At 36.4% G+C, this 26,520-nt stretch overlaps 1 protein-coding gene across 2 annotated transcripts in view; it reads right to left on the bottom strand.

Moving 5' to 3' along the window:
- The window catches only part of WAC (WW domain containing adaptor with coiled-coil), a 114,220-nt gene that overhangs the window by 8,180 nt on the left and 79,520 nt on the right, over positions 1–26,520 (bottom strand). For both annotated transcript variants that reach the window (XM_043966193.1, XM_043966194.1), the window contains 4 exons: positions 5,262–5,507; positions 4,397–4,519; positions 3,870–4,018; positions 1,078–1,196 (listed from right to left, as the gene is read on the bottom strand). In XM_043966193.1, the coding sequence (XP_043822128.1) occupies positions 1,078–1,196; positions 3,870–4,018; positions 4,397–4,519; positions 5,262–5,507 (637 nt within the window). The remainder of the gene's footprint in view (positions 1–1,077; positions 1,197–3,869; positions 4,019–4,396; positions 4,520–5,261; positions 5,508–26,520) is intronic.

Genomic DNA, 26,520 nt, shown 5'->3' with positions numbered 1-26,520 from the left:
TCCCCGGCATCTGCACCCAAAAAAAAAAAAAAAAAGTGCCTTAGCCAAATCTCAATTTGGTTGGACCTCGAATTCCTTCAGTAGAACATTTTTCATATGGCATAAATCCAGACTTCCTATGACAGTGTAGTGCAACAGTGGCAAGATCAAGTTAAAATCAGAATATTTTCTTGTTGTTTAGTCATTTTCTTGTATGTCTGACCCTTATTGACTCCATTTGGGCTTGTCTTGGCAAAGGTGCTGGAGTAGTTTGCCATTTCCTTCTTCAGCTCCTTTTACAGATGAGGAACTGAGGCAAAAAGGGCTAAGTGACTTGCTCAGGGTCACATCATTAGTATGCATCTGAGGTCACATTTGAACTCAGGAAGATGAACCTGGGAGAGCTCTTCTGGATCTAGGTGTTTTCTCTAGCTTTCCCCCATGCATGGAAGGCTCTCTCTCATTTCTACCTCCTAACTTGCCTGGTTTTCTTCAAATTTCAACTAAAGTCCTGACTTTGGGAAGAAAGTCTTCCTAGTCTGCCTTAATGTTAGTGCCTTCCTTCTGTTTCTACCCCTAAAAAGTATAAATGTATATGTGCATATCTGTGTACATAACACGTGTACACATACAGAGTATCCAAGGGCTTAATACAGTATAGGTGTTAACAGATAGTAGGTGTTAATAAATGCTACCTATTTTATAAATCACAGCAATAGACTCACATAATTTCTATAATCAATGGGTAGTGGGAAGGATGCTGAGATCTGGTGCAAGTCCAGGTGGCTCTCCCACTCGCTATCCTAGTGACCACAGTAAAAAATCCTTTAGAACTTCCTTTTTTCCTCAACTATAAAATTCAAATGATAGAAATAAGCTATTTACCTTCACAGGGTTTTTGCCACAAAAGTACTCTGTAAGCTACAAAGCACTATAAAGCATATTACAAAAATGTAAGTGATCTATAACTGTCATGACATTTAATTAGCTTAAAATATTTTAGATATATTCATAAGATACTGTAACATGATACACTGCAGAGAAAATACTTATTATTTCTTATACAGAAGGACAGTGGGACAGATTGGAAATATATACCTGGATCGTTGAAGACTCCTAGGGGAGGCTGGTTCATGACCTTGTTGCTTGTCAGCAGTTACTGGCTGCTGAGAGGCTGACTGTGAGACTGGTCCTTGCTTAACACCTGGAGTACTAACCTAAAGTTCAAAAACAGGGTTAGCGCACACCACAGCTTGACAGGCCACAGAAATGTCAGTTAAGGACAGAAAATTAAGAATGGGTGATGGTGGTGACAATCACTGCCATCTACATTGTCCTGCTACAGGGTGTGATGCTCAGCACGGTACAAGGATCATCTCATTGGATTCTCACAACAACCCTGGAATGTGAGCGCTGCTGTCACCCCCATTTTACAGCATTGTGCCATTGCTTTTCCATTTATCCTCAAGAATGTTTATGACTGATTTGAGGAGAGGCAGGAATGTGGCCACAACATTATCATTATGCAAACTAAAAAAAAATTCTGATCATACCTCATTTGGTCTTATCCTATGATCTAAACATCACGAAGTGTACAATTACCATCATTTTATACAAGCCTTGTAAACGCAGTTCTTCATGTGTGTTAAAGATTTTTGGAAACATCACATAATAAATATCTCATTATACACAGTGATTGTCCTTCCATTGTGTGTAGTGCCTCCTATTTGTACATTTTTAAACACTTTATAGGAATGTGTTATAAAAGTGGATTCAGTAACAGGAGAAGTGAAATTTAATTCTGGCTCTGCCACTAAAAAGCTATATGATCTTGGGGCAAAAACAACCATTCTGGGTTTCGGTTTATATTTTTTTTTTAAAAGTACTGAATTAATGCTTTTTTAGATAACTTTCAACTCTGAAACTGCATTATTCTAGGGAATAAAGTAATCAGTTTTCATAGATACCAGTAATTGTAATATAATAAACACTGAAAAACATTAAGAAGTATGTGGGACCCAACTATGAAATAACGTAATATAGAGGCACATGTTTCATCTAAGAAAAACTACATTCTAAGAAATGGAAGGCAATTTAGAGATAATCTAGTCCAGACACTTAATTTTGTAGTTGAAGATATTGAGGCTCAGAGAGGTTAATTAATTTCCCAGGGGAAAAAAATAATTACTCCACATGACCACCTATACTTGCTCCTAATCCTAAATTTCCTTTAATGTATTTTGTGTATTCAAAGAGCTGGACTCAATCTCAGGCCTGCCACTTACTACTTGGTACAAAACATTTAATCTCTCTGGGTCTCAAGTTTCCACATTTGTAAAATGAGATCTTCTCAGTTCTAAATCTAAGATCCTATAAATTAATTCTTTTAAACATGAAACCAACCGTCTCTTTTAGGTCAAGTGCTTATTTTTTTTACAACCTCGAGACGCAAGAACCAACAAAATTATGCTTTTTCAGATAAAAAGTTTCAGTGGATGTTGCATAAGGGAACTTAAATTATTCAAAATGATGATTCATAGATAAACTAACTGCTGAGTTTAAAGGGGGAGAGGGGGGAACCTACAGAATTCCCAGGCTTTGAAAAATTTTAATCTGGATAATCTTGTTTTTTTCTCCTTTGTACTTTGTTATATGAGTTCAAGTCAAGGTTTCCTAACAGAATTGAGCTTTGTGACTTCAAGAACTTGAATGTGCTCTTCTTTGGTAAATATTTTTCTTTCTCCCCCCCTTTTCTTCCTTTTTTTGGGGGGGAGGGAGGGGGGAGAATGAGGGTTAAGTGATTTGCCCAGGGTCTCACAGCTAATAAGTGTCAAGCGTCTGAGATCAAATTTGAACTCAGGTCCTCCTGAATCCAGGGTCAGTGCTTTATCCACTGCACCACCTAGCTGCCTCCTGGCAGACCAGTAGGCTTCAAGTCTATTCAGGGGCAGATTCAGAATCTGATAGAACTGTAAGTGACATAAATGCATTTAGGCTTTATAACTTATCAAAACCAACAAAATTTCAATAATGACATGTCTTGGTCAACAAATCAAGAATGACTGTGACTAGGACTTATTTATAAACGAAAGTTCACTGAGGAAAAAAATAACCATTTCAAAATGCATACCGTCACAGAAAAATAAATGAATAGCAATTAAAAACCACCTGGGTTTTAATCAAGATTTTGTCACTATCTAGCTGTATGACGACACAAAAATCACATAAACTTTATAATTCAGTCTCTTCAATAATCAAAGAGACCAATGAACCAGAAGGATCATGATTTAGAGCTGGGAGTTTAAAGCTCACTGGTTCAAACTCCTTTCATTTTACAGAAAAGGAAAATGAGGTCCAGAAAGAGTTAAGGTGCTCAAGATCACACCGTCAACGGAAAGCCTGAGACAAGTAATCCCACTCCTTGCATACCGATTCAGTGTCCCTTCTCCTGTGTTAGGCTACCCTTTGAGTTCTGAAGTTCACTAGGTCTGTTCTTACATTCCTTCTCTCATGAAATTACATGTTCCCCCCACACAATTCTATGAGGAAAGGAATTCTGAAGGTAATGGGAATATGATATAGCCCAACAGAGTCAGAAGATCCATTGCTTCCTGATTCTACAGTTATCGTCCCAAAAGATCAGTAGAGCTCTAGGGACCTTCCAGTGTTTTCTCATCTGCCCACAATAACAACACCACTTTGAACTTGATGCCATTTCCCTCAGGCTCAAAGGTACTATTCTACCAAATTTCATTTTATAGAGGCCATCTTCCTAAACCCAGAAATTAAAAATGCATAAATTAAGTTCTAAGAAATAATGTTATTTTTCTCCAAGGCACCAATCAGAAAATAAATCACAACCATATAAACATATATTTTAAACAGCATACCTTTGGCTGTGACGATACAGGAGGTGTATTTATCAAAGGTTTAATAGGAACTGTGTTAGTCTGAGGCGTGCTTATCCTTGGGGATACGTATGACCTTGGGGACGAGGCATCAGATGTTAGAGACATGGGAGACTGATTAGATGGCTGAGCTGCAATAAAAGAAAAGTATTTACTATAAACACATACAAAAAGTCGATGTACTCATTTAATATTTTAAAATTTATATTGTGAGTGACACATCTAAAACAATTCATTTCCTATACAAGATTTAAATCAGCAGGAGCTTTATATATGCATATTGCACATAAAGAGGAATACGGAAAGAGAAGTAAATGAAAAGCAAAAGATTACTTTAGCTAATAAATATACTCAAAGAGGCTAGTTATCCAAATACAACTTTAGAAGGCCATGTTACAAGTTAGAGCGACTTCATATTCATAATTTAAACTTCTATGTCACACAACATAATAATGAATTTTAGGACACAACCAGGAAAGCAACGTTACCAATGATAAGACCTTAAATACCTTGTGTAGAAAGCTGTGCAGCTTGAGAAATCAAAGAAGTTATATTGAAAGCAGATGGTCCAGCAGTAAGAATCTTATGGAGTATAGATTGCAGTGAAGCTTGTGTCACAGCTGCTGTAAGAACTGAAAACATCCAACTCATTATTATTCCCAAAGCTAAGATACCAAAAAGAGTACGCAAAATAACTGATAAAATTCATTTCACTGAAATAACAGGTTTCAACAGATACACAAAAATTGGGTAATTGCTATTTTGATGGACAAGACAAAGTTGAGGACTGGATATAGAAGCACTGTTAATTAGATTCCGAACCAGATGAAAACCTGGACCCAAAAAACAACCATTAATGGTCCAATGTCAAACTGGAATAGGTCTCTGATGGGAGTTTCCCACAGATCTATACTTGGCCCTAAGCAGTTTTAACATTTTAACTACAGATATAGAAAACAAAAAGATGTCATGCTTATCAAATTTACAGATTATACAAAGCTAGAAAGGTTAACTTCTAGCAGCATGGAAAAACCAAGAGACAAGACAGATGTTAAAATTCTGAACTGAGCCTAATAAAATAAAAATTAAGTTTTCAACTTTGGTTTTTAAAAAAATCAGCTTTGCAAACAAGATACTTAAATTGATTTTAGTAGACTGAAAGCTTGATAAATCAACAATGCGATGAAGCAGCCACAAAAGCTAATAATGAGAGATTACCCCAAGGTAGTAGCATGTAGGACTTGAATAGTGATGGGCTTTAGGCACCTTGCTCTGGTTGGGCCATATTCGGAGCACTGTATCAGACTGCCTAAACTGAATCACTTTATTTTGTGCAATTTTTTTTTTTGCATAAAATGTTGTTGAAAATCTTACCTTCATTTATTTTAGATATGTCCACATTAGAATTATTAAGCTGCAAGGTGGCTTGCAAAGCAGGAAGCAGCTGTCGAAGAAGATTTGGGTCCTGAAGTAATGGAGGTATTGGTGACTGTGGAACAGGTGAAACAGGGACTGTTGAAGCAGATGTTGGAGGTGCAGAAGTGGGATTTAGCCCAGAGGCAGATGACGTGGAAGGAGTTGTGCAAGAATGGGATACAGATTTATCTCCTGATACAGATTCTGAATGCAGAGAGAGAACAAGAGATAGGGAAAAAAAATTCCTTTAAATATAAAGTTATTATGCCATTTTTCATGCACTGAATAAGCATTTGTCTCCCTGTGTCTTCAATCAACAGGTTGAAAAGGGTAATCTCTGTTCTTATATATTTCGAGGAATATTGAATGATCTCTAGTTTGAGAAAAAAAATCGTGTGTGTGTGTGTGTATGTGTGTGTGTGTGTGTGTGTGTGTGTGTATGCATGCATGCTAACAGGACATTAAATACACTAAAGGTTTTCCATAATTATTAACATCTGATTTGCAGGAACTAAAAAAGGTATAGTCATCTTATGCATCATTTCCATATTTTAAAAATGTCATGCATTTAAATTCATGAGCCTTCAAATTCCTAATCTATCAATTCTTTTAACAAAAAAAAAACCCAAAAAAATAAGGCTGGTAAAAATCCCTTGAATCCACTTAGAAAATAAATCTGCTCTTAAATTTTAGTCTGAAAACTAAATGAGATTTGAATTAAGTATCCAAGGAGAGGGAGAATAGGAAGAGAAAGAATGAGAAAGGAATTTCTATGGTTGGTTCCTATTCTAAAATCAAATGGTTCTAGCTCCATTAAAAGAGAATAAAAAGAGGGGGAGTGGGGGCAGCTAGGTAGTACAGTACATAAAAGCACCAGCCTTGGATTCAGGAGGACCTGAGTTCATGTGCAGCCTCAGACACTTGACGTGTACTAGCTGTGTGACCTTGGGCAAGTCACTTAACCGTCATTGCCCCCCACACAAAAACATTAAATAAAAAAATAAAAGCAAAGCTTAGAGGCCCAGCTTAAAAAAAAAAAAAAGAGAAGGGGAGTGCATTGAGGAAAAAGAAAACTGTTGGCAACCTAATGAAGAAAGCAATGGTATTTGTATTTAAATTAATTCTTAAAATTTAAAAAGAGCCACTTATTCAGGTTCTCTACCACTGAAATTGATTTTGAATACTCAAATACATCTGTGATTTCACTGATGTGGACATTCCATCTAATGCTGATCCAACATTGTTCACACCTGCCCCAGGTGATAAAACTCTAACTCCCCAAGTTCTACCCACTAAGTCTGCCTACCTACTTTGGGGGATACCTTCCAACAGTTTTCTACTGATTTAGTTGTACAAACAACTTTTATTTCGCAATGATACACAAAACTTTTATAACAACCAGTTTTTCTTTGAAATTTGTTTTTGTTCAGTTGCTTCAGACTTTTCATGACCCCATTTGCGGTTTTCTTGGCAAAGATATTAGAGTGTATTGACGTTTCCTTCTCCAGCTCATTTTATGGATGAAAAAACTGAGGAGTCACAGTAGGTGTCTGAGGCAAAATTTGAACTCAGAAAGGTAAGTCTTCCTGATTCCAGGCCTGATACTCTATCCACTGCACCACCTGGCTGCTCCTTCGTTGAAGTTACCTAGCTGTTATTTGTTGAAGCCATCTCTCATCCACCATGGGAGTCTTTACTATTCTGATTAAATCTTCAGAGAATGTATAGTTTGTATAACAGACATACAATCCCATTACAGAAATCTGTCATTGGATTGAAGGGGCCATCAGTTCATAAAGAAATTTAGAGTCATTAAAGAAGACTAGCAATTTCCCATATATGAGATACTTATATTGTCCATCTAACTGTATTCTATTGTTCAGATAATGAGCATACACTTTATTTTTACTATGTGGATTATTTGGGCAAACTTTTACTTGGCTCATACAGGGAACTCAGCAATGTTCTAGGGCCTAATACAACCAACATGTTCTTTGACAACAGTAGCAGATCTATTGGAAATCTCCCTTCAATTTGGACTCTACAGCAGATCTCCATTACACTGGCAAGCATTCTTGATAAGCATTTATCTCCCTGTGTCTTCAATCAACAGGTTGAAAAGAGTAATCTCTGTTCTTATATATTTTGAGGAATATTGAATGATCTCTAGTTTGAGGAAAAAAAAAAAACAACACACACACACACACACACACACACACACACCCCCACCCCTTGTTAGAAAAGCGTCATTAAGCCAGCATTTCGTTCTACCAATTCTATCACTGGCCTTTTAGAATCAACAAAAGCACTGTGATTTTCTGTTCTCTCCATGTTTCTATCACTTTTGCAATAATACTGTAGACTACCAATTGCAGTATTGCCTATTCAATAATGATAATTGCCTACTCACTAATACTGTGGCTTGTACATCATCCTAATAAAAAATGTTTATATAAAAGAGAAATGAGATATGTAGGCCTGTGTTTGATGATGTTCTATCAGTTGTTTTGTTTATTATAAAACTTTTCTCAATGCAATAAAACTATCAATATCCTCACTAAAAGGAAACCAAAAATCATTTTTAAAAGTTTTGAAGGAAGTCCCATAAATTTGCCTCAGAGTGAAATGAGAAAGTTGGTAAAATCAGTTGTGTGCTCAGTTGCAACAAGAACTATTTCATGCGCTCCATGGTCATTGCATGCACCATCAGTGCATATGAGCAAAAGCAAAAAAAGACCTGAATAAGAACTGCAAAAAACAAAAAACTTTAGTGATCACTCAGCTCAACCCATGCCTAAATAAATGTCACTTTTACAACCAATAAAACAAGCAAACATCTAGCCCTTAAAGATAACTAGAATTCAAGGATTAACTTCTGTTGTAGATGACAGAGAGAAAGGGTAAACTCGACGAGATTCTTTGATCTATCTAAATCAACACTTGTAATGACTTCCACAGAAAAGAATGGTAAGATATATCGGAAAATATAGTGAGATTAATTAATAAAAAATGTAAAGGGTTTATAAATAGCGGAAAATTTGTGTTTATGATTGAACGACAATTTTCATCAGCTGAAGAGGCAAAGAATAACAGACATAGCAAGAAACAAACCTGATTACAAAATATTAAGGAGAAAAAAATTTATCAACATAGGAATCATTTCCAAATTTCTACCTGGGTACCCTTAAGACAAACTAAAGATTAACTCCACTAGGAAATCCATTAAGATGAAAAAGGGCAATCACAACAACTTAAACCCATACCTTCCATCTGGAGGGGAAAAAAAAAAAAGGAAAAAGTGCAGTGTGATGGGTATTATTACGGATTTAGGGCACTGAATATACTACCTGTGTTCCCCTTGTGCAAGTCACTGAATCTCAGTTTCCTCATCTGTAAAATGAGGGTTATTACCACAGATAAACCAAGGAGGCCTTCCTTCTGTAAATCTATGACCCTATAACTGTGATTATCAGAATTTTTCAAGGTTCAACAGATTTGAAAAAACAAAAAAGGGGAAGAGGTTAAATGAATGTAGACACCAGCCCAGCCATATGAAATACTTGATCTCCCGGAAAGGAAGAGAAACACAGCAGGCGACAATACCCTTATTTATTTAGAGAACAAGCAAAACAAGAGGAAAAAGAAATATTACATCAAATATTCAAACTATTACTTCAAAAAAAGTACTAAAGTAATGGAGGGGAAAATAAGTCTTCCAAAAGTTTGGAAAGAGCTCTAACCAAGTCAGAAAACAGAGAGAAATCCAGGCAGAATAAAGAATAGCTGTGGGGGGCAGCTAGGTGGTGCAGTGGATAAAGCACCGGCCCTGGATTCAGGAGTTCCTGAGTTCAAATCCGGCCTCAGACACTTGACACTTACTAGCTGTGGGACCCTGGGCAAGTCACTTAACCCTCATTGCCCCACAAAAAAATAAAAATAAAAAAAGAATGGAAAACAACTATTAGTGTGTTGCGGGGGGGGGGGGGGGGGCGCCAGGTTGGGTTCCCTCTGTGTGTACTGCAAACCAATTAACTTCTCCTTATGAATTTAGAAGCAATGTCATTTGGTACATATGATTAGTAATGCTATTAGATCATTATGGTTCCTTTAAACATCATATAGTTTTCCTTTTTATCTCTATTGATATCACAGATTTTTATTTTTGCTTTGATTCCATAAATGCAACTTCAGCTTTTTTTTTTATTTACATAATACAAAGTAAATTTTGCTTTCTAACCTCTTTTTCATTCTGTGTAGGTCTTCACTTTTTATTTATGGGTCTTGTATACAAATATGAACTATTTAAGAGTTATTTTTAGGATGATGTTTTCTTCCATTTATATTTTTAGTATTTTTGAAATACTCTTATTCTTTAAGTCAGCAATTTGTCTCTGTGATTACTTCCTTAAAGAATTTTGATACCAGTCGATTCCTATACACTCTACCTTCTTCTGCTGAACTCATTCACCTACTTTTTCCTAAGTTCATTTTTTGTGTGTATGTGTACTTTTATTTTTGTCCCCTTTCCCTTTCTATTTCCCCACTCAATTATACAGGTGTTCAGGTTTTTTTGCATTTTACAAGATTCTCCTTCTACCTCTGGCTTTTAGTCATTTCAATTTAACTGCAACTATAAAAGAAGTTTCTCCTTGCTATGCCCTCATAATTTCTCTTCTATTCCTATTGATTGTTAATTTCATTTTCTGATTTGTGAGCTAGACCCTTCCTCATTTGTTCTGTGTATATTCTTCGTAACCTTGCTGGAGGAATTAAAGCTTCTGAAATACCAGGTTTAAAGTCTATTTTCTATTCAACTTATAAGCTATTTCTTTTGAACATCATATCTGATCCCTCTCTTTCTCTCTATCTTACTCCGTTTAGAAGAAGGAGACTATGACAGTGGAACGGTATATTACTGTCATATGTGTTTGACGTGCTGGTTGGTTTCCCTGAAATGACCTTTTCTTTTTCTTTTTTATTTGCTATAAGAGATAGCTCTTTGGATAGAGGAGGGGCATACTTAGACACATCAAAGCCATCAGAAGAAAAGCTAAAGAACTGTTAAGTATGTGATAATCTTTTTTGTCCATCACTAATGATAGAGTAACAATCATATATGGATGCATCTCCTTATACAATGTTCCATATGAAAAATTTTAAATGGCACTCAAAAAGTGAAATATGAAAGAATGGTTAGATTATATCAAATATAAACAGTAGGCACAGGTGGTGCTAGATACAAAATGTTTTAAAAGGTACTCTTGGCATTGATTATTATTATTTTTTTTTTTTTGGTGAGTCAATTGGGGTTAAGTGACTTGCCCAGGGTCACACAGCTAGTAAGAGTTAAGTGTCTGAGGCCAGATTTGAACTCAGGTCCTCCTGAATCCAGGGCCAGTGCTCTATCCACTGTGCCACCTAGCTGCCCCGGCATTGATTTTTAAAATAGAGGGATAGGAAAATTTCAAAAGGATGGGAAAATTCATAGATAATTACCCTAAAGAGGCAATGAGAAGGAATCAATAATTACTTATTTATGGTCCTATTTTCACGAAAACTTTATGGATAATCAAGAATGTTTTATGAATTCATTATGCATGTCAACAGTATGTAGTAAGTATTTATTTGTTTTTTTGTTTTGTCAGGGCAATGAGGGTTAAGTGACTTGCCCAGGGTCACATAGCTAGTAAGTGTCAAGTGTCTGAGGCCGGATTTGAACTCAGGTACTCCTGAATCCAGGGCCAGTGCTTTATCCACTGTGCCACCTAGCTGTCCCTTCTAGTAAGTATTTAATAAATGCTTTCTTCCCCCATTCCCCCCATCCCTTCTTTCTTTCCTTTTTTGAATATAAGGGAAAAGCAAAGGAAGGCTTTCACATATGCCTTCCTATAGCAGACTATTGTCTTTTGTGACAGTTGCCTGAATTGTGCTGAGAATGGAATATCTCTATTTAAAAGCATGTAACTCAGATAAAGAAAAATCAAGGCTTTCTTACAAGTTGTTTTTCATGCATGTGTATTAAGATTTCTTTACTGATAAACCATCTTCTAATTATTAATAATAAACAAGGCATAAAATTTAAAGATATATGTTACATGTCTGTCACAGTTAGGGAAAATATCTAATACAGGATCCAAATGGAAGAGACTCCCTGAAAATGGCATTCTCTGAATGCTGTTTGATAGTACTATGCTTGAACACAAGAGGGCCTCTAAAAAAGAGATTCACCATTACTCAAAAGAGATGGATCTATCAATTCATACAGGAAAAAACAAGCCAATGAAGGATACATATTGCCCAGATTACAGATTGTAATTGGATGGGCATCCCATTTGAATTTTTTGAAGAGGCAAAAGACTAGAAGTATGTTGGATATTATTTGAGAAATTGCAGACTATCTTTAAATTATCCAAAGCTGCTTGCTGAAACAAAACCCTGTCTTTTTTAGCATCGATATTCATCTGAGAATGACTAAAAATTAAGAGAGGGAAGGTGAAATGGAAGAAAAAGAAAGGTATGCATTTTCAAGTCCAATATTTACTCATTCTGTGTGGTTCACTGGGTCATAAAGGAACATATATGCCTCACTTTTACACATGTGAAAAACAAGAATAATTACTTATTTACTTCACATGGCTACTAGGTGGAAAGGATTTTATAAACTTTAAAAGGATATATGAATGTCAACATGTCAACTATGAGTATTCATTATCATTACTACCACAATCTCTGGGGAAAAAAAAAAACTTCAGGGGATGAAATGGCAACAGAGAAGATACATGATAAGTATAAGCAGGCTGCAGTAGATTACCAACAGTGACTTGAAACAAAGGATATTATCTAGGAAACACAGAATGAGAAAAGGAGTAAACTGGTGGTCATGCAGTAAGGATGAGGGAAAACTGATGGAGGTCTTTAATGGCTCCCACAAAATGCTAAACATGGAGATATAACACACAACAATGGAAAGAGCAAGATATCTGGAGGCAAAGGACCTGGGTTTGATTCTTGACATTTAAAAAATATATATATTTGAACCTGGGTAAACAAGAGTAAATAATGCTTTGGGAAACTTAGAATGCTCTATAAATGTGATTTTATTATTACTACAAAGACATTCCATTTTAAAATAAACATTAAGATACTTTTTCTATAGTAAGATGTAAATTGGGGGGAGGGGGGGCGGCAATGGGGGTTAAGTGACTTGCCCAGGGTCACACAGCTAGTAAGTGTTAAGTGTCTGAGGCTGGATTTGAACTCAGGTACTCCTGAATCCAGGGCCAGCGCTTTAACCACTGCACCATCTAGCTGCCCCCAAGATGTAAATTTTTATTATGAACATTTAGTTACTAGCACAACTACTACGGTTAGTATGTAGTTAGTATAATAGTATAATGCAAATGACTAATCTTGTGAAATTGTCAAATTATTTGAATTCACACTATTGGAAGTTACAATTATGTTTAATATAGTAGCAAGTAAAGAAAATCATTCTAGTTCAAGTTTATTATAAAGTAAGAGTAGATATAGAAAACAAAAATTTTAACTGGCTGAATACCGAAAATAAGTTTACAGGGATATGAAAAAATATTAATGCTGTTTGAGATTTTTAGCAGCATACCTGGATTCATTTTCTTTGTTTAAATCTTTGAAAATTTACATGCTCAGATTTTCAAAAAATAAATCCAGTGTAACTGGATGAATTGCCAGGACATTATCCAAAATCAGTAATGCCTTAAACATGATATTGTTATCCTTGCAATATTTTTCAACAGCTGGGCTGCTGAAAAACTTAAAAAACAGTCTTCAAAAACCATTTTAGTCATCCATGCTTTCTTATCTGACTACCAAAGAACTGGAAGTGATAGATGTGCAATATTTCAAGACCAATCAGTTTTAATTTAAAATTTTCTGGGGGGCAACTAGGCGGTGCAGGGGATAAAGCACCAGCTCTGAATTCAGGAGGACCTGAGTTCAAATCTAGCCTCAGACACTTGATACTTACTGGCTGTGTGACGTTGGGCAAGTCACTTAACCCTCATTGCCCCAGAAAAGAAAAAAGAAAAATCTTCTGCATTACTACACAATAAAAGTAATGCGTGATCCTAATACAATTTAAAATCTAGGTTAAATTTTTTCTGTCTCAGAAGTTCTAGAAAAAGCTTGCTCCATCCACAGTAAAAATTTGCTGATTAGTTTATCTACCTTTGATTATTTTCTTCAAAACATCAGGATATTTAACTGACTCATCCTCATCTGTAATGGTCACCTCTCCAGTAATTTTAACATTATACTAAATGTGATTAAAAAAAAATCAGAAACAACTAATACATTCAGTAAAAGCTTCTTCACTATTCATTACCATTTCCTAAAGAAATATTTATTACAAATATTTAAATCAAATGTGAAAATCTAAGTTTTCTGCCTTTCTTCTAATTTTCTTTTATAAATTTAGATGTCTAATAGTTATAAGCCAGTCTTTTTTATGTATATGTCAAGGAACATCATAATGGAATTTTGGGCCTTGGGAATATAATATCTATAATTACAAGAGAAAGCAAAAGGAAAATCATTCAGAGATACATAACATCATTTATATGGGTATATGCTCCATGTAGACCATAACTATTAGCAGAGAGCATTCATAAGCAGTTACGGTTAAAAAAAAAAAAAAAAGATCATCTGGCAGCCAAAATTCTTATAACAATCGTGAAATGATGGTATGGTAGTGTAAGGATAATTGTAAATAAATGCTTTCAGTTATCTAGCAAAATAACAGTAAGATGACCACTCATATCTAGATTGGGCTAAAAACAACATCTGTATTGATCCCAAAACACTAATGATCATTCTGACCAATATGATTTACATAATGCCAAAGATACCATATAATTAGAGTTCCTAGTACCACAGATATAATTTAAGCCTTGTTGGTCTCTTCAATAGCAGCAGACCCTGGGCAAGTCACTTAACCCCCCATTGCTCTGCCAAAAAAAAAAAAAAATAGCAGAAGCAGTTAGCAGTGCATTTTGCACTCACACACAAGATATGCTGTGTGTATGTGTGTCACACCAAGTGTCAGTAGGATCTACAAGGTAAAGGAGGCTGAGTGCTTTGAACGAATAGTATGTTTCCAGTAATTGCCTGAATCCCTGCCCTGAGTGCCTTATGAAGATACAAAAACACAGTGCGCTTGCACGCACACATGTACACACACACACACACCACCAGCAGCAGCAGAGACAATAGACATACACAGAAAGACAGAGTTAGAAGAGGGCATGTCCTTTTCCTGCAAAATTCACACATTTTTCAAATACCAGAAAGAACTGTTAGGTACAAGAAGAGTCCCAGGATCCATTCTCACTCTCACCTCTGAGTATACTTTGTCTAACAATGTCCCAAAGCAGAAAATAAGAAAGGGAGGAATCCCCATGGAATAAAAACTACTTGGCAACAGAGCAGGGGGCTGCAGGGATGATTTGAAGAAGTTTCAACTCTCTCCTCAACAATAAATATCTTTCTATTTAAAATCTCTGGGTGTCCCAGACAACTAAACTAAGTTAGAAAATATTTGCACAGGTAGAGGAAGTTTCTTCACCTGGAGTTCCCTATATCAAGAAAACCAGAGGTCTAGAAATACATGCATAAACTTAAGTGCACAACTGCACTTGACAATTTGTTAGAGCAAAGATCTAAATTGGTAGAAAGCTAAAAGAATAAACATAAGGGGAAGCTAGGTGGCGCAGTGGATAGGCCCTGGATTCAGGAGGACCCGAGTTCAAATCCAGCCTCAAACACTTAACACTTACTAGCCGTGTGACCCTGGGCAAGTCACTTAACCCCAACTGCCTCACCAAAAAAAAAAAAAAAAAAAAAAAAAAGAACATAAAAGGGGAAAATGGTAGGCAATTGATGCACCTCAATCTTGACCTATTCAAAAACATCACTGGGTAACGAAAAACAGGCAATGGACAACTGAAAGGAGATAAGAAAATCCAGACATTTAACCAATGCAAATCAACTCCCACCACAAAAGAAGCCATGAATGAAAGCAAGGGTACCTCACTTAGCAAATTCATGAGCTACTTGCCAAAGCAAGGGAGATGGTCAAGAGAATATAGTTCAGAACATAATAGTTTGGAAAATAAATACGCCAAAATCTTACAAAGAAGGACGGTGGAAGATGGTGGAAGAGCATCATCCAAAGCCAGAAGAGAGCAGGTTCTTGGAGAACCTGCCACAGTATTTAACAACTACAGAATGTCAGAGAGGAGGAAAGGAGGGAAAGAGGAGAGAAAGAGTCTATAAAGCATGTGCTCTGTACTGTATCATTCCATCCTCACAACCACCCTGGGAGGTAGGAGCTATTATTCTCCTCACTTATAGATAAGGAGACTGCAGCACACAGATGGTACAGGGTTCACTCTGGTTTACACAGTTAGAAAGAGTCTAAAGACAAATTTGAACTCAGGTCTTCCTGACTCCAGGCCCAACCTCTATCCACTGCACTGCTCAGCTTCCTAATGATAACAATGATACCATAATGCCTGATATTGATATCATTCTTACTATGTGCCAGCCACTGTGCTAAGCCCTTTATGATTTTTCTTTCTTTTGGTCCTCACAACCCTGGGAGGTAGGTGCTATTATTACCCCCATTTAGAGATAAAGAAACTGAAGCAAATAGGAAGTGAAGTGACTTGCCCAAGGTCACATAGCTAGTGAATGTCTGGGGCCAGATTTTAACACAGGTCTTTCTAACTCTAGGCCCGGCCTTCTTTCCACTGCACCCACCTGGCTTCCCCGGTGAAATGATAATGGGCTGAACAAGCAGCAAGGAAAAGGGATGGGTTGAGAATGTTAGCAGGAAAAATTAATGACTGGTCCCAAACATATTGGGTCAACTTCCCTATGACAGATTTATGTGAGGCCATGGACAAGAGGTACACTGGACAGATGGGCATAGGTGGCTTGCAACCTGCATTGAGAGAGCCTCACACATCTTTTTGAGTATATGTGTGCACATGTATGCAACAAAGTTATCTTCAGCTGCTTTTTCTTTCTTTGTTTTCTTTTTTTTTTTTAGTGAGGCAATTGGGGCTAAGTGACTTGCCCAGGGTCACATAGCTAGTAAGTGTTAAGTATCTGAGGCCGGATTTGAACTCAGGTCCTCCTGAATCCAAGGCCAGTGCTTTACCCACTGCACCACCTAGCTGCCCCCCTTCAGCTGTTTTTTCTTAATGTGGAGGTGGCCTTGGGCATATATTTCCCCTTCAAGCCAAACTTCCAAGCTTCTCTATTTCTGCTGAGGACACTATCATTTCCCCAGTAACCCATGATCATCAATGACTCTTCCTTCTCCCCATGGAACCTCACACATAATCATCAGGTGTTGATTTTATTCTATTCCAGCTTTACAAATAATTCTCTACCAAGTCACCTGCTGCCAAATTGGAGGGTCCTTTTTCAGTTCTCTTCCTTCACATAACTAAGTGACACCAATGACCACGTGTTCTGGGCAATTTGGATGGTACTCACTCCTGGTTTACCTGTCTAAACACTCCCTGAAGGTTCATTATTTCCTAAGTTTTCTGTGAGTATTCCCCAAGGCTCTGTCCTAGGTTTCCTACTCTTTTCCTCTCTATACTCTCTCTCTCTCTCTCTCTCCAGTTCCAACATGAGGATAACGGATAGATCTATATATCCAGCTCAAGTATCTCCCCTCAGATTTGGATACATCACTAATTACCTATCAGGCATTTCAAACTGGATGTCTAAGAGACATTAAATTCATTATGTCCAAAACTGATAATCTTTCCTCTCCAAAGGATCTCTTTCAAACTCCCTATTTCTCTTAAAAGCACCACCCCATCCGTGCAGTTTCCCATGGTATAGTCACTGTTGACACCATCTTCAATTCCTCACTTTCCTTCACCCCGTATTTCCAAATCAACTGACAAAACCTGCCATTTCTACCATCATAGTATCACCCACATCTAACCATTTCTCTCTAGTCATACACCTACAACCTTAATTTTCAGACACTCATCACCTCTCTCATGTTATTTGACAACAGCCTCCTGATTGGTCTCCCTTCTTCATCGCTTCCATTTCAATCCATTGTCTACACTGCTATCAAAGCCATTTTCCTGTAGGATAGATGGGACCAGGTATTTTTCTTACTAAATCAACTCAAATGTCTCCCTATTACCACTAGAATCCAAGATAAACTCTTTTGTTTAAATTAACTGCAAAGCCCTTAAGAACATTTTCCTGACCTACCCCTTCCAGCCTCACTGGATAGTATTCTCCCCCTCCCCTCGCCCCCCCTCACTGCGATCCAGTCAAACCAGCCTTTCTTCTGTTTCACACCCACACCATCCACTACTCCTCTCCATGTCTCTGCAGTGGCCATCTTCCATGCTTGGAATACACTCACACTCCTCTTCATTACCTTCAAGAATTACAGGCTTCCTGTTCCCCTCAACTGCTAGTGTTCAACTACTTTGTATGACCTTTATATTTATTCTGTGTGTACATACACACACACACACACACACACACACACAGATGGGAATATACACTTCTTGGACTCAATATTTTAGTCCATTATGTGTTACACGAGGATACAGCTACAGCACTAAACAAAACAAAGACGGGAAGTGCAGCCAGACCAGGAAAGTATCCACCATAGAGATTTATGAAGGAGGGAACAACATAAGGGAGAGTGTTGAGGAATCCATTCTGAAAGAATCTGAAGGAAGGGAACATACCTAAGATATGGAAAAATCTGAGAGCATAAAATGACCAAAAAAAAGTGACAGAAAATCAGGCACTATTGAGCCATATTCCTAATTTTCTCATCTTAATAAAATATTAATGCAAATAATCTACACGCAGGTCAAACTATGCATAAGGAAAATACTAGAGAGGACCAAGTAACTTTTGGAAGTGATACTATGTAATACACCATATCTTTTTCAGTCACACAATTTACTGAAAGGTACAAGGAATACCAAACCCTAATACTGCCTATTAAAAAACATTGTTTCAGTCAAAATGCAGCCTTAAAGCACTTTGCCAAAACAGTATCTCCCATGTATCAAGATGATACAAGGCTTGGCTATAGAGATAATTACAACTATAGAGATAACTGGTTCAAAATCAATTGGTGATTACTGTCAAGCAAGGAATAAAAGAAGGATATGTATGCTCGCCTTGTTTAACACTCCTCTATTAACAGCAAGCAGGATATATGTATGTTGGCAAAGTTTGCCACCATCATGAAGGACATCCAGCACAGAGTCCAAACAGAAGAAGGATTCCTTAGAGATGGTGGTCTTGTAGATGCTCCTGTTTGTGGATGATAGTGCGTTGACTGCAGCAAGCCCTGGAACACTGCAGAGCCTCCTAAAAGAAATCCACAATCACTCAAAAGAGTTTGGCCTAACAAGCAGGAAAAAATACGTTGAAGAAGGCTATCTACTATATAGATCCGGATGCACTTAAGTGCATTGACAACCCATAAAACTGGCTAGATTGATACTGCAGATGGGCACCATGCACTAGGATAAAAGAAGAAAAAGAAGAAGAAAGCAGGATGCACGTTTGATGACCTGAAGGTTTACCCCAAATACAGTGTATTTTGATATATACTATGCTCCTACAAATCATAGAAAACCACAATCTTTGAGGAATCAAAATTATGTGTCACTCAAAGGTCACTGGAGATTCGTGGTATGTGTAAAGAATTGACAGCATGTCATCGATTATAATACATTGGTCTAAGTTACCCTTGCTCATTCCTCAGAGCTCAGGTGATCCAAATATACCTGTACCGTCTTGCCTGAGTACTACTACATACATAGGAGCATCTCCTCAATTCTAATAATCTACTTCTTCATTCTACCAGAGGGAAACTGTGAAAAGAACACCGCTTTTCAAATAGGAGGACCTGGGTTCAAATCTCGGCTCAGACACTTAATTTTCTGGATGTCAGTTTCCTCTTATTTTTCAGAGAGTTGGAATAGATGACCTTTAAGATTCCTTCTGGTTCTAGATCTGTGATCTTATCTCCAAAATGTTCACTCTTTTGAACATTTACAAGTTTCTAATCTTCTCATAACCCTCCCATTCTCTTATGTTCTTTCAAATACAAACAGTGGCTTATGATTAGATATCTAAGAATTTGTTCCTTAGTCTTCTAGAGGATGATTACCCTGGGTCGGGAAACCTAAAAATTCATTTTTAAGTGGTCAAGTGCTCTTTCACCATCTCTTCATCCCTTCTGAAAATATATTTATTTTATCTTTTCTAGTTTGAACCTCTTCTTCTTGGGGATCATAAATTTATGGAAGGGACCTTTTAGACCACCTACTAATCTCATCTGAAAAAGGGCAAGAGAGATTAAGTGACCTGCCCAGAGTCACATAGGTATAATAAGTGTCTGAGGAAGGATTTGAACCTAGTTCTTCCTGATTCCATGCCTATGACTCTAAAGCCATTAACTATATCATGCTGCTTCTCTATTATTTTCTTTCATTAGTATAAAGTTTTTTTAAAGAACCAAAACTAAAAGCAGAATCTGAACTATTTATCTTCAGAGGCCATGGCATTATGGAAGTAAAGTGAACTAGATGTCAGAAGACCAAAGTATAAGTCATGGCTCAACCACTAAGCAATTGCATGACTTTAGCCAGCAATGTGATAAGCTTGCTCATGAGCCTTGATATTCTATCAAAGTGGGACTATAAATATTTCCTTAAAATATACAATCATAAGAAATGACGAGCAGGATGGTTTCAGAAATACTGGGTAAGACTTAAAGGAACTTATGCAAAGTGAAGTGAGCAGAACCAGGAGAACATTATACACAGTAACAGCAATACTGTATGATGATCCAGCTGTGAATGACTTAGCTATTCTCAGCAATATAATGATCCAAAAGAAGTCCAAGGGACTTATGAAGAAAAATGCTATTCACTTCCAGAGAAAGAACTGATAGGAGTCTGAATACAAATTGAAGTATACTTTTAAAAACTTTTATTTTTCTTGTCTGTGTTTTCTTTAGCAACACAGCTAATATGGAAATATGTTTTGCATGACTGCACATATATAAATCTATATCAAACTGCTTGCCTTCTCAAAGAGGAGGGAGGGGGAGGAGAGCATTTGGAACTCAAAACTTTAAAAAATAGATGTTAAAAATAATTATTACATGTAACTGGAAAAAAGTATAAAAATTTTCATTTAAATACACACACCCACACCCCAATCTTATAGTTGCTACAAAAATCAAGTGAAATAATGACCTTTAATACTTTAATCAATACGTACAAAAATGAAAAGAATTTTTCAGGAAATATAATGTTGGAGGTTTATTAGTTTTAGGTAAAACTGATGTTTCTACTTCCCAATTATCTTACCATAAAACTATTCAACTATCAACTAATGTTTCAGTTTTGCCACTAGGGGGAGCATATTACCAAAAAATCACTCAAAAATTATTTTAGATTCTCAGACATGAGAATTTATCAAAATTGCACCATTAACAATCTCAAACATTTAGTATCAAAATGACTAAGCTGTATTTTACAGAAATGGTCTAGAACTATAGAAGTTTAAGCAATTAAGTTCTATATTGTATTTCTGCTATTTAAAATTTAAGTTTCCTATCCCCAGGTCTACAATAATGAAAGCATTTTGATGCTTGATCACCTTAGAGAAATAATACTGCACAAACCTGGGGTTCTTATGGGGTCTGTGAACTTATTTTAATATTTTGATAGCTTTTTCAAAGTAATTAATTTCCTTTGTAATCATATATACTTTATGTATTTAAAAACATTCTGAGAAGGGGTTTACCAGATTGTCAAAGGGGTAAATGCCACAAAAAAGGGTAAAAACTCTTGACATATATAGTGCTATCTCCAATAAAAGCCTCCAAGAATGCAATGATTATTTATTTTTTGTTTTTGTATCCTAACACCTAGCATCATGTCTTTCTCTAATATACAGAAGGCATTTAATAAATGCTTGCTGATTGGTGTGTTTGGTAAATTTGCTGAAATGTTGGGGGTGTGGGTTTTTTTTCACTTTTTCATTATTTGTCCCATTTGTCAGGAATGAACATAAGTGATATAAAAACAAAATATATAAATTATAATTTAACTTTTCAATTATAAATTAATTGATCTGACAGTCCCATGAGCATTAAACTTTTTTTTTCGTGAGGCATTTGGGGTTACATGACTTGCCCAGGGTCACACAGCTAGTTAAGTGTCAAGTGTCTGAGGCCAGATTTGAACTCAGGTCCTCCTGACTCCAGGGCTGGTGCTCTATCCACTGCGTCACCTAGCTGCCCCCTGAGCATTAAACATTTTAAAGTATCATAATCCTTTAAAGTGAGAGACACTCTGGAAAAAGTAGAGAGTGGTTGGATTCGACAAAGGAATCTGACACATACTGAAAGTGATACACTGGCAAGAGTCACTTAACCTCGTAAATACTCTCAGAAACTCACTACACCAGCCACTGACCTGCGTTGGGAAAGAGCATTTTCTTATTTTAAAACACTAGTACATCATAGGAAGCCAATAATAAAACTAATTCTTTTTAAAAAAGTTTCTAATATGATTCAATTAACTATTTCTCAAGATCAGTTTTACACAACAGCCATAAAACAATTCTAAAGCTTCTAAAACTTTATCAACAAAAATTCTGATGCTACAAATACCCAAAACATAGTAAAATAACTACTGTTAACTCAACTACCCATCAAAGCTAACAATCTTTATGAAGAACTACAAAGTCAAGAAGTGTTTAATAGGTAAATCCATTTTTCTAAAACCTGGGTTAAGACCCACTAAGGAGTAAAAAGTTAAGTTCTACAGATATTTTAGAGCCTTTTGGTGCTTAAAATCTCTTCGACCTATTAAGAGCCTTGCTTTTCTCTCCACACGTAAAACTTGTTGAGACACTAAAAGAGAACTAAACAATGATGCAAACAGTCATACTGTGGCAATACCTGGCTTCCCTTTATGTTGAAAAGTGTCAGTTACAGGGTGAAGTTTCTTTTTCGGGGCAATTGGGGTTAAGTGACTTGCCCAGGGTCACAAAGCTAGTTAAGTGTCAAGTGTCTGAGGCCGGATTTGAACTTAGGTACTCCTGACTCCAGGGCCAGTGCTCTATCCACTGCACCACCTAGCTGCCCCTACAGGATGAAATTTTGACAACCACAACTATAAATTAAAGTTTACACAATAAAAATGGAATATTAAAAACAACAAGCCAACCAGAAGCCAGTGCCTATGTTTCACAATTTCACTATAAAGGATTCTTATATGGGGGAAAGAGAGAAGGGGTTTAAAAAAAAATACAAGAAAGATCTTGGAGAAGTCCAGTGTTATGAACTTGGAAGACAAGACTACAACCTTTGTGTCTTGGTAGATAGATCTTGCTTGAAGTACATTACAGTCAAATGACTTGCCCTTGAGGCTAGTGCCAATGCATGATCCAGACCCAGGTCTTCCTCAGAAGGTCAGAATGTTTGGGGGGGGGGGGGGGGGGGGGGCGCTCGGCGCATGGCGGCACGTGGTGCAGGGGAATTATGGGATGGACTAGGAAATTACAGAAATGCAAATGAAAAAAGCATCAATAAAAACAAAATTCTATAGAAGAAAACAAAGTTCAGAAGAGGATGGAAATGGAACATTTTATTACTTGTTAAATTTAACGCACTTTTAAATATAATTTCTCAATTTCACTTTCATATGTGATTCTCATTTTTAATTTTTGAATACTGGAATGTTTGTATTTGTTGATCAACAAGCACGTGTCAGGTACTTTGCTGGGCATGGGAAAAAAGAATGAAACAATCCCTATGCTCCAGGCTAAATTTCAACTTCCATAATTTAAAAAAATTTAATAAAAATTATTACAAGACTAGATACCATTAAAGTTACATAAAGTACATTTTTGAGCCTCAAATGAACCCTTAGTTCAAGAATCAGACATGTATACTACCCACAAGGAATCACTGAAGACATAGAAATGATAAAAAGAAAAATGTTAAATGGTCAAATAGAATAATGAAATTAAATTTGTTAATTTTTATTGTTCTTGGACATCATGTAAAACAATGACAAAATAGCTCCAGAAAGACTGATTTGTCCAAGGTCAAAGAATGTATAAATCAGGAATAATATTTAGGTTTCTTAAATTGCAATCCAAAACTTATCCACTGGGCCACATTACTTATAAAGTGAAAGGAAGAGTGCCTATGGATGAGTGGACGTGTTTTTAGCATGTTCTATAACTAGCTTAGCCAAGGAGAGAGGATCACCAGAATGTCATCATCTAGAGCAGGGTGGGCAAACTATAGCTCAGGGCCTTTTCTCATATGGTATCCCCAGATAATAACAACTTTCATGTTTTTAAGTACAATACAATTTATTTTAAAATGTAAAAAACATTCTTAGCTGGGGTTGTACAAAAATAGGCTGCAGTTTGCTGACTGCTGGTCTATGGGATAATTTCATTGGCTATTTGCACAAATTCAGAATGGATTAAAGATACTGAATGCTTCTATTTGATGACATTTGGTTGAACTCACTTAGCTTGATATGACACCCAATAATAATGACATTTGGATATCCTTTCATGATTTGCGGGTCATTTTAAGCCCTACTTTATGAGCATCCAAAACAGACTGATTCTGCTGTTCCACACTGGAAAATAAGTAGATAACAAAAATGCAAGTTGATCAAACTATTAGATGAGCAGTCCATTGTACATAGATCTTACACAGGTACCACAAATAGATCTCATGCTGTATGCAGAATAGAACAGGTGATGAGCAGGCTGGATTTCATTAGCAAACTGCACTTTCAGTGACCCTAAAATGCTATTCATGATGTAAGTCTATCTTTATTTTTTGATGCTAATAATCTCTCAGTAATGATTATGTATCTGTGAATAATTAGCACAGTGCCTTCTACATAGCAGGTATGAAAATGGATTTTTGTTGTTTTTTAACACTGAATAGAATCAGGGGACATTAAGACCTCAGCGGCATAAAAATTCTAATAAGCAAAAGACACATACTGAGTCTAATTAGGCTACAGCATATTAACAACAATGTAACATAAAAGATTACCGAGGACATGCATAAATGGAAAAGCAGTTGGATCAGTTATTTTGTGAAAGGAAAAGGAGTCCACGTGTTCACTAGTATCCACTGAATTCTTCTTTGCAACCCTTCCCAGGGAGCCATTCTTTTTAATGTATAAGGTAATAAGAAATAAATTCCTCAAAACTAAACAATCAGAAAGAGTCTACGATTATATACAGTATCCCATATCCATTATCATCCCATTTCTACAAAGGGGGAGGTCATCATCTGATGCCTCTTCTTTAGGGCTAAGACGGGTCATTATAACTTTATAGCATTCAACAATAAAACAATCAAAACTCAATGCTGCAAAATTCACAAATTATTGAAAAGAATTAGAAGACTTTAAGAGAGTACCAGGTAAATCCTTAATGAACAAGAATCACAAAGAATAAATCAATATAAATAGGTTGGGAACTATAGCAACTAAGGGCACTCCTCCTACACTACTGAGACCATATATACACTGAAATATCAAAATACTTAATTAAAAAACAAAATTAGATATTTTTACTCAATAGGAATATTACTTTTTTTTTGTTGTTTTTTAGGCAATGGGGGTTAAGTGACTTGCCCACGGTCACACAGCTAGTTAAGTGTCAAGTGTCTGAGGCCGGATTTGAACTCAGGTACTCCTGAATCCAGGGCCGGTGCTTTAACCACTGCGCCATCTAGCTGCCCCTAGGAAGATTACTTATAAATGGGAATATATTGGGACTTAAAAAAAAAAAGATATACCAACACCAGAACACACATGGCCCCTAATTTATACATGTTCAAACGAAAATGTATTATTAACTTGTTTCCTATATATCGGGGCACAAAGTGGGTGAAAAAAAAAAAGAGAAGGGATCATAGAACTGAATATCAAAGGTAGAAGAAAAGATGTGAGATCAGTTCATTCCATAGTGGATCAGGAAGGAAAAAGTTATTGGTGACAAAAGGTGGTGACAATGCACCAGGGCCTGGGCTATGGTTAGGAATATGAAAAATAGCTAAAAATAGTCCCTGTACTCAATAAATTAACATAATAACAGAGGAGACAACATGTAAATAAATAGGTACAATATATAATTGTGTGTGTTTGTCTGTGTGTGTACACGTACACACCACATAAATGAATGGTAAATTTAGAGGGCATGGGTCAAGTAGAGCTGCTAAGAAAGATGTCTGCAAAAGCTGAGTTGAGCCAAGTCTAGAAACAGAGAAAGAGGAAAAGTTTGGGAAGAAGAACATTCCATACACTGGGGAGAGCCAGTACAAAGGAATGAATATGGGAGATGAAAAGTGACAAATGAAGGACAGCAAGTACGCTGGTATGACGGGGGACCCTTGATTAAAACCTGTAGAAAAGCTCACTAAAAATTCTTAGTAAGGAAGTATAAAACCTATCTTATTTCAAAATCAAATTAATCATCCCCCTACCCCCACATTCCAGAATTATGGAATGGTAGAAACAATGAGTCAGGAGAGGTGGATTCTAGTAGTCTCTGCCACTAATTATGTAATCTTGCACAGAAGACTTAATCATTCTGAACTTAATTTTCTACATATGTAAAATGAGAAAGATTCCCTTCCACCCCAACCCCTTCATGACTGTCCTACCTGTCCTATATTTGCTTGATATTGTGTATGTATGGCTTTGTTAGCCTGAAAGCTGAGTAGCAACGATTTCCTTGTTTTGTCTTTGTATCACCATAATACACAAGTACTTTGAAAATACATATAAACTGAATGATTTATGGACTAATAATGGGTGAACTCTAAGATCCTTTCCACCAACTAAAAAAAGATAAATAAAAAATGCAAAATATAGCTAGAGAAACAGACAACAGTTCATCATCACAAAAAGATTAAGTCTGTTGTGCCATTAGTCAGACAAAATTATCTGAAAAGTAAAAGTTCCTCAGACTGAAAAATTAGAATCAGCATCAGAAGGAACATTATATTTCATGTAGTCCAATCATCATTAAGTATTAAGTATTTCTTGTTCCAGGTACTATGCTAAGCAAATCCTTTCCTATAAAGTATTTTTGTTGTGCT

Source organism: Dromiciops gliroides, chromosome 5, assembly GCF_019393635.1.
Source record: "Dromiciops gliroides isolate mDroGli1 chromosome 5, mDroGli1.pri, whole genome shotgun sequence".
Classification (NCBI taxonomy): domain Eukaryota; kingdom Metazoa; phylum Chordata; class Mammalia; order Microbiotheria; family Microbiotheriidae; genus Dromiciops; species Dromiciops gliroides.
Note: the sequence above shows the minus strand (reverse complement) of the source record. Positions and strands in the feature narration are given on the sequence as shown.